At 34.4% G+C, this 9499-nt stretch overlaps 1 protein-coding gene across 1 annotated transcript; it reads left to right on the top strand.

Moving 5' to 3' along the window:
• The first annotated feature begins 305 nt into the window (after positions 1-305).
• Positions 306-8976, top strand: LOC109816609 (uncharacterized protein At5g02240). The gene is made up of 7 exons (XM_020381681.3): positions 306-743; positions 2301-2572; positions 2660-2696; positions 2824-2921; positions 3071-3132; positions 8439-8562; positions 8663-8976. The coding sequence occupies exons 1-7, from the start codon at positions 479-481 to the stop codon at positions 8780-8782; spliced, it is 978 nt and encodes a 325-aa protein (XP_020237270.1). The 5' UTR covers positions 306-478; the 3' UTR covers positions 8783-8976.
• The last annotated feature ends 523 nt before the right edge of the window (positions 8977-9499 follow it).

Here is a 9499-nt window from a genome sequence, read left to right as displayed (position 1 = left end):
ATTATAATAATTTCTAACCACCACTTTTTATTTTCTTTTACTTTTTTATTTCTACCATATCAAACATCTGTTATTATTTTAGTACTTATTATTTCTTTGCAGCCAGACAAGAGGTAAAAAAAAGTAAGATTTTTAAGAGTAGGAATGAAAAGGTAAATTTTGTATAACTATGAACCGTAGTAATTAAAGCAAAATAAAACTAAATTGAATACATGGTGACGTCATGGTACAAGATAAGGTAAATGGATAAGAAAATCTAAAATCTGACAAAACAAAACGTAAAAGCATCAAACCCGTATTTAAGCGCAGCAACAAGTGAAGCACGACACAACCACCACCTCAACACAGTGTCTGGTCTCAGCAGTGACCGTGACGGCGTGTTTAATAACGTTGCTGAATCCTTTGTTAAGTTGAAGACTTTTCCACATTCTTCTTCTCTTCTCACCCACTGCACAATGCAACTGTGCGAACTACTTTGATGGGTATGGCGACACGTGTCCCCTTTATCTGTGCTGCCACTACCCCCAACCACTGTCATAAATACTGCATGGTGCCACCGTCACTTCCTCTACCGGTTTCTTCCTCCTCGTCATTAAGGCTTCCCTCTCTCTCTTTTTCTCATTCTTTTTCGTTGTCTCTTAACAAAGAGGGTGTGAAGAGGGTGGGAAGGAGAATCAGTGTTGTGGCCATGGCTGAGTCTGGGAAGAGCACTGTGCTTGTTACTGGAGCGGGTGGTCGCACAGGTGAGGTCTTTTTGTCGTTTGTTTTCATGGGTTCTCTTCAAAATATAAAATTTATTGCTTTTTGGACCAGAAAATGATGTTTCTGCTGTTGCTTTTTCGTGTTTTTGTTTTTGGGTTTTTCTGTAAAGTGAAGGATGTGGAGTTTGGTGGTTTGTTTTATGCTTTGATGGGTTTTCTTCAATTTTTTTTTGTTGCTTTGGAGAGAGAATTTGGACTGGAATGTGGGTTTGTTGCTTTAGGTGAATTTGATATTTTTGAGTCAGGGTTAATGCTTCTGAATGGAATATGTATTTTTTTTTTTTTTTTTGACACCCCGTTCTTAACGTTGAGCTTGGGATGAGGATACACATGATATGGTTTGACTGTTGTTAGGGTGTTCAAAAGTGTTGAATTGAAGTATTGAACTATATGAGAGTTGAACTGGAATGGAAAACAATTCCTCCGAACTAACTGAACTGAAAAATAGCTCAGATTCAGACTAATTGAACTAAACTGTTTTATTAGTTCAGCGAATTGATTTTAATTGAATCGATTTAAGTTAACTGAACTATTTTTTTTTTTTTGTTATGATAAATATAAGAGAAAGAAATGATTTTTTTTTATCCCTTTATAAGAATAGTTCAGTTTTTATAGTTCAACCTAGTCAGTTTGGTTCTCAACTAGTCCAGTTTGGATTTTTTTTATAAAAATAGTTCAGTTCAGTTTTTTATTTTTATTTTTATGAAAATAGTTCAATCTCCCCTATATTTCGATTTTTTAACACCCCTAACTGTTGTTGCTGTATTTTATTAAAGGGTTGATGATGTTTTTGTCCTTAAAAAATGGGTCTTTTTTGGTATTAGTCCCTGCCTTTTAGAGCTACTAGTTTTCGTTCTTGTATTTTTGAAATACTCAAATTTTAGTAATACTGCAGGGACGAAAAACTTACTGTTCTCGGGACTAAGTTTAGATATTTCAAAAATACGGGAGGCAAATTTATGGTTTTAAAAGTCAGAAACTAAAAGCTCAATTAACCCTATAAAATTAAAATTCAATTAGGATATAATGTGGAAAATATTTATATAGTAATATCACTAGTAAGTAGTAAATTTACGCAAACTAATGGTACTCTGCCTTCGGCTTGCTGATGGAAATGTATGTCACTATGCAAAAGTTCGGTTTTTAAAATAGTAATTGCACGGGTAAGTTTTTGTTTGATAGGAGAGGGTTACAGTATTTGGATTTGATTTTGATGCACCACTCAATTGGCTTAAGGATGGTGTATATTTCATTGTATAAGATATTCAGTTATATTAGTTTCAAGTGGATAAGATTTTTGGTTCAGATTGGACCATACGGATACGGCCATATATTTGGGCCTGCTACTTTCAGTCACTTATATGATATACGTTACTTAGGCAAAAACCAAAGATGACTTGATCATGCAAAATGTTATACATTCATCTTTCTGATAAATCAATACTCAAAACATGACTATGCATTTGTTGTCGGTAGCTGAAATAATATATATACTAAGTTTTTTTTTTATCACAAACTGAGAATTGGTTCACTTTTCAGGACAAATAGTTTACAAAAAATTAAAAGAGAGACCTAACCAATATGTGGCTAGAGGTCTAGTTAGAACAGAAGAAAGCAAACAGAACATTGGTGCTGCAGATGACGTTTTTGTTGGGGATATAAGAGACTCCGAAAGTATTGTTCCTGCAATTCAAGGTATAGATGCTCTTATAATTCTCACAAGTGCAGTGCCACAGATAAAGCCTGGGTTTGATCCAACCAAAGGACAAAGACCAGAGTTCTATTTCGAAGATGGTGCATATCCTGAACAGGTACTATCACAGTTTCTGTGTTATGCTCAAGTTATTTTTTACATTTACCTCCTTTTTGATTAATATTTTAGTGATTTTTACATTTAGGTTGACTGGATTGGGCAGAAAAATCAAATTGATGCTGGTGAGAATACAAACTTGCATTAATCAAATTGATCCATGTCTTCTTTCCATTAATCATAGATTATAATACAAACTTGCACAATCTCGTGATATTGAACTTTTTTTTTTTTTTGTATCTATATGAACAGCTAAGGCTGCTGGAGTGAAGCAGATTGTGTTGGTAGGGTCTATGGGTGGAACAGACCTTAACAATCCTTTGAACAGCTTGGGTAATGGGAATATATTGGTTAGTAATGTTTTCTCCTTCACTTCTGAACTACCTCCACACATAACATTCTGGCCTTGTTTTTATTTTATTTAGTCATTTTTACATCCTTGTGTCTTTCCATTATTCCCCCCTTGATAGGAAGAATGTTGTTTTCATATTGACTGCAGGTTTGGAAAAGGAAGGCTGAGCAATACCTGGCTGATTCTGGCATCCCATATACAATTATAAGGTACACCAATTCTACTCATACTGAAACATATAACATTCATTTCTAGGTTTCTTGTGTGTCTCCCCCTCCTCACCCGACCCGTTTATGTGCCTTTTAGTTGGAATAATAGACTGCTTGACTATTTCCTTGGGATTGTATTTTATATAAAATCCTAATTCTTTTAGCCCTCGTAACTTAAAGAATGGACCAGAGACACCTTCAATCAACACTATATAATCTTATCTTTATACGTAGTTGTTTTTGTCAAAACACTCGTAGAATTTTTGGTGTTAGTTTCTGGCAAAGAAAGGAAATATTGATCGGTTTAATTGTAAAAATGGAAGTTATCAAATTGTGATCTTGAGTTTTATTAAGTGTTCAATGTTTGCCTCACATTTTTTTTAAACATTTTTCCTAGGTAACATAATAGAAGTATCTTCTTCTAGAGCATATATTATTACTTATAAATTAGATTTATAAAGTAATGCACGTTTGATGTCAGATAGGAAACAAAAGAGAAAATTAGAAGAACAAGAAAACAACCAACTCAATGACTGTTAGGAATTCACCCTACGATTTATGGAGTCAAGATAGTGAGCTCAATTTGCAAGATGAATTAGTAATAAACTCGAATTAACTTTCTTATATTTATCGAAGGCACCTCTTTATAGAAGTGGCATGCCATCTTCCAAGAATTAATTATCTTTTCTCTTTTGTATACTTCTTTATTGACCATACACTTTCCTAGTGTTGGGAATGAGAAACTAATTTTTTTCCTAAGAGCACATGGCATATGTATTATAAATGCAACTCTAGAATTCTCCATTGTTCCCCTGGTTGAAAAAGTTCAGCTCTTCTTTTCTAATTCATGGGAAGACAAGTCAGAGAAATTGAAGGTTGGCAATGCTCCATAATCGCTTGGTAACTCAATTTTGTATTCATTTTTTCCAATTATATTCAAAACTCTAAAAGGGCAATTAGGTCTAGGCTTGAACTTCCTTAAACCATCCTTTTGGAGATTGTTCTTCTCAAAGATGAATCTACAATTTCCTTGCTTTAAACTTGTTTGCTTCCCAAAAAATTATGTTGTGATTAGGTTGGTGGTGTTCCATAATCTCTTGCAATCATCATGAAAGGTCTCCCCAAAATTATGGGTACCTCCAAATCCTCCTCCATGTCCATAATGACAAAATTAACCAAAAAGATAAACTTATCTAGCTTCACTAGCATGTTCTCTACTACTCCATGGGGGAATTTGATGGAACGATCTACTAGTTGGAGGGTTATACGTGTAGACTTGACTTCTACCTCTCCAACTCTAGATAGCATGGATAGGGACATTAGGTTGATGTTAGCCCCTAAATGAAGCAAAGCTTATAGATTCCCAATGGTGATGGGAATAGTGAAACTTCTAGGATCCTTTAACTTAGGAGGTAAAGCCTTTTGAATGATGGCATTGCATCTCGCCTCCAATTTAATAGTGTCCTCCTCTATAAACTTCCTTTTTTTGTCAATAGTTCCTTCATAAACTTAGCATACATAGACATCTGCTCCAATATGTGTCAGAGAAAGGTATGTTAATCTAAAGCCTCTTGAAAATATCCATGAAGCGAGCATATTCCCTTTCTTTATCCTTTTTGGTAGATACTGAAGAGTAAGGTAGCTCTTTTGTTGTTTTAGGAATTTCACTCTTTTCTCTCTCTTGTACTAGTTGGTATTTAAACTTCCTTTCACCTTCTCCTTCACTCACTATTTCTTCTATTTCTTTTTCTTTATTTTTTCTTTCTCATTCTTTTTTTTTCTACTCCTTCATCATTCTTTGCCACTTCTTGTCACTATGGCACTACAATTCCCGTTGCTTGGGTTCGGTTGTGTGAACAACAAACTTACTAGAAAATCTCTTTTCCAGTTGGGTAGAGAGTTGCTCCATTTTGACCTCTAAGTCTCTAACTGCAACATGTGTATTCTTTTGGTTAGTGGTGGAAACTTGTATGAATTGGTTGAGGGTATCCTCCAACCTTGTCTGACAGTCCTACAGGTTAGGCTTAGGTGCTAGGGGAGATGCACTGGAAGTGTCTGTACCAATTTGATTCCATCCAAAATTCTGATGTTGTTGCCCCCCTCCTCTATTGAAATTTCTGCCTTGATGACCTACATATCTTCTTTAATTTCTCATTATTTAACTTCCTACCGAGGTTCCTCCACTACTGCATCACATTGTTCATGCAGATGAGTGCCTCCACAACTTTAACAACTACTAATATAGTATGCAGAAGTAGACATAAGTGCCTCAGATTGTAGTTGGATTTGTTGTGGCAACTTCTTTATTTTCTTGTTTAATATCTCGATCTACTGAGTCAAAAGTTTGTTTTGGGTCAATATAGCATCATTGGAACCCAACTCATACACTCCCTTCCGAGGTGCAAATTGCAGTCGTTGTGATCCACTATGGCTGCTAGCAATGCTTTCTATGATGACAACTGCTTCCTTTGGTGTCTTATAATTAATAATGTCCCCAGTTGAGGCATCTAGAATAAGCTTGGTGTCATATAGAAGCCCATCTAGAAAAGTACACATCTAGTCCATATCATCAACTTCATGGTTTGGGCACTCCTTTAACAAATTTTTGTATTTGTCCCATGCTTATGATAATGACTCATCTACCTCTTGCTAAAAGTTGTTGATAGCCATCTTGCACTGCATGACTTTCTCAGGTGGAAAGTACTTCTCTAGAAACTTATTGGCTAGATCAACCCATATAGTGAAGTTATTGGGTGGGAAAGATTGAAGCTAATAACTTGCTCTCCCGGAAATTGAGAAGGGGAATATTGCCAGTATGATGGCGTCATATAGAACACCATGATATTGCATAGTGTTGTAAATCATGATGAACTCAAATAGATGTGTATGAGGGTCTTTGTTGTTAGCTCCATAAAATTAATTCCCTTTACCAAGTTAAGCCAAGCCGGACCATGATGTGTCACGTGGTTAGACATCCTCCTCCTCTCTAGTTGTGGAGGAGGAGGAGGACGGTTTGCTCCTTCTTCTACCATTAGCTCTGATGCTAAAGTGTCTTGGCTTGCTTGTATTCATCTCCTTCACTGAGCTTTGTTTCTTCTGCAAGTCCTTTCCAACTCTGTTACCAAGTTTCACCTCGCATAAACAAAATAAAACAAGTCAAATCTAATAAAAATTAAAATAAAATTGATTGAATTTAAAATTTAACAAATCTAAGAAAAACAGAAAATAAAATTTAAAACTTAATCTAGCATCGTATTATAATTAAATAATTATAGGACGGAAGTCCCCAACAACGACACCATTTACTTATACACATTTAACAAGTATACTAATTGTCGTAGGTAGTAAATCCAAAAGTCCAAGTTATCGAATCCAACATAGACTTGAGTTATAATTTTTTAATTAAAACTTGGTACTACTAAACAGATGAATTAATAAAAATTTAGAATTGTTCAACACAAAACATAAAAATTTGTGAAAATATAAGAATGCAGAAAATTATAAAGAGTTTGAGTCTATAATGAGAACAATCAAAGATTAATTCACTAACTTTTCCTATGCAAGTCCTCTTAAATTTCCATTCAATATTGAAATTATACCGTTAATTTAACGACCCGTAATTATATTTAAACTTTAATTCCGTAGGCGAGAAATTCTTTGTTATTAAAGGAAAATTCTAATTCCTTGGTAATTTTTCTTAAATAACCTACATTAAGGTCTGGGACCAAAAGTCTACTAGTAAGGTTTATTTTATTCCTAGCAATAAATGTTATCATCATTTTACCTAGATCGTAATTTTAAAAATGATTTTTCAACCTCAATTAAAAATTATAAAAACAATTGATTGAATAAAGATTTTTAATAAATGAAAACACATAAATTACAGAGGTACAGTAAATACCGCGATCTCCAACTGTAGAGACTTACGCACTCATGATTGAGGATTACATAAGAAAAGAGGGATCTTTAAGCGATCTGTGATAACAAAAATGATCTCATAAGAACTCTCTCTAATCTCTCTAAAATTGTGCTAAAAAAGTATGATACAGAGATTTCCTAACAACCCTATTTTATAACATTTTATAATGGGCTTTTTTCGTGTAAGCTCGCTAAGAGCGCCCATGTAGCTCATTCTAAGCCAGCTTGTGCGATCCTCCATGTGTTCCTATGGTGGCTTTGAGGGAATTTTGCTTGTTCAAAGCGAGAAGTTTGCTCACTTTAAGCAAGATAGTACCATCTTTAGAGGAAGCTCTCTATCTTGGCTCGCTTCAAGTTGGGGTTTGTTCAAAGCGAGAAGTTTGCTCACTTTAAGCAAGATAGTACCATCTTTAGAGGAAGCTCTCTATCTTGGCTCACTTCAAGTTGGGGTTTGGTCGCTTTGAGCGAATTTCACTTGCTCAAAGTGAGCATTCTACTTGCGTAAGCGAGTTAGCTTGATCTCCCAAGTATAGTCTCTTACTTGCTCAAAGCAAATTGTTGACCGCTCTAAGCGAATTTGTCCCACTGAGTGTGTGCCCAGCTGGTCTTGAAGCAATAGTTTCTATTTGAGACTAGTAGCTTCCAAATTGTATTCTCTTTGTATTCCATCTTAATAAAGAAAAACTACTAAAAATATCTAATATTAAACAATTAAACCCTAAAATAAAACTAACTCTTGACTAAGTGTTTTGTGGCCAGAAACAAAAAATTGAAGCCTAAGATATATTAATAATTGTCGAAATTGAATAAAAATTGTATACATATTTGGCAATTATCAATACCCAACAATAGTTGGAAAATTCCATTATCTTATTACTATCTTACAATCTGACAGCAAGTCTTCTCGGACCATTTCATCTTAGGATCATTGAATACTAGTTAAAAGACGTACGACAGACATGCTGCTCTAGAATTCTCCATCAACTCAGTAAGGTGTAGAATTGAGTTTGTGATCAACAGTTACCTTCTGCATTTTACTCTCTAAACTTCATCAGAGGTCCAAATCCATATTACTTTCAATATCTCAATAACCACTTTGTCTAAAGTTTTTGATGAAATCCAAAATGCAAGTACAATCTGACTAGAAAATCACTTAAAATTTGATTCTTATGCTTTGCAATATACATGTAAGCAGTTCTGGTTTTTATATATTACATTTAAATTACACGGTTACTTATCTCCATTATAATTTTGATATAGAGAGAAGTTGTTTTCAATATTCATAGTGCTAATGAGAGTAACAGTCTGGGGACAGGATCCTTAATATGAACAGTGTTTTTTTTAATATAAATTTTTCCCATCTTTTCTCACTTTCTATACTGAGTCAGGGCTGGTGGCTTGCAAGACAAAGATGGAGGTCTTCGGGAACTAATTGTAGGGAAGGATGATGAGTTTATCAAGACTGATACCAGAACCATAACTAGAACTGATGTTGCAGAAGTCTGCATTCAGGTATCTTATTTTTATTATTAACGCTCAAATATTCCACCATTTTTTAATTCCTTCTCAACTCTTGAGATTTTGATGCTCTTTCATTCAATTGGTTTAACAGGCACTAAATTTTGAGGAGGCTAAATTCAAGGCATTTGACTTGGCATCAAAACCTGAGGGAGCAGGTTCAGCAACCAAGGACTTCAAGGCTTTATTTTCCCAGATCACTACTCGCTTTTGATTTTGAATGGGATTGTTCTCATGGTCTTAAATTCCTTCTTGTCTACATTTGGGGTTGAATTACATGGCTATTAATGCTATCTGAAGAAATTTACATTGTGTCTTGTTAATTCAGTAAAGGATTGGTTAAGACAAATTATAGACCTACTTCACCAGTACAGTACTACAAGCCTTGAGATCATTTCATTCTCTTCATGTTATCAAGTGTAACTCTTTGCAATTTCTTTCTAAAAGTGATTTTTTAGAGTTTCTGTATTGAAAATGCTCTAATATAAAAAATAAAAAAAAACTCCTGGCATATTTCTGAATGTTTTCAATTGCATAAGATAATAAAAAATAAAATAAAAAAAAGGTTTTCATGGGGACAAAACGGAAAACTGTCTGTTTCATGAGACTTGATGTTTACTGGTTTTCAGCACTGATCAACTTACTATTATGATTGCCAGCTGATTTCCTTGTGGGATGCACATGCATTCTTAGACTGGGCCCATGTGGCCACCAATTTGAGTGACAGGAGAAATATTTCAGAACATTTATAATTTATTAAATTTTTACTTTAAAAAATTATTTAAAAAAATTGTACAATACCTTAAAATTTTCAAGAGTCACAATACATCGTTTGTTCATTAAATATGCTAGTAATTTAGTTCATTTGAACAGGCTTGACTAATAGCTGAGTCACTTATTCGACTGGAAAACTTGTTGAAACACACTAGAT

This window comes from Cajanus cajan, chromosome 4, assembly GCF_000230855.2.
Source record: "Cajanus cajan strain Asha chromosome 4, NIPB_CcT2T_4, whole genome shotgun sequence".
In the NCBI taxonomy this organism is placed as follows: Eukaryota; Viridiplantae; Streptophyta; class Magnoliopsida; order Fabales; family Fabaceae; genus Cajanus; species Cajanus cajan.
The sequence above is the reverse complement of the archived record's forward strand: the minus strand, read 5'-3'. Positions and strand labels throughout refer to the sequence as shown.

Excerpts from the sequence above, each read along its gene's own strand:
- LOC109816609 (XM_020381681.3), top strand. The coding sequence starts at position 479 with ATGGGTATGGCGACACGTGTCCCCTTTATCTGTGCTGCCACTACCCCC. Across the intron at positions 3,133-8,438 it reads ATCCCATATACAATTATAAG|GGCTGGTGGCTTGCAAGACA; the intron begins GTACACCAATTC and ends ATACTGAGTCAG. Across the intron at positions 8,563-8,662 it reads TTGCAGAAGTCTGCATTCAG|GCACTAAATTTTGAGGAGGC; the intron begins GTATCTTATTTT and ends TTGGTTTAACAG.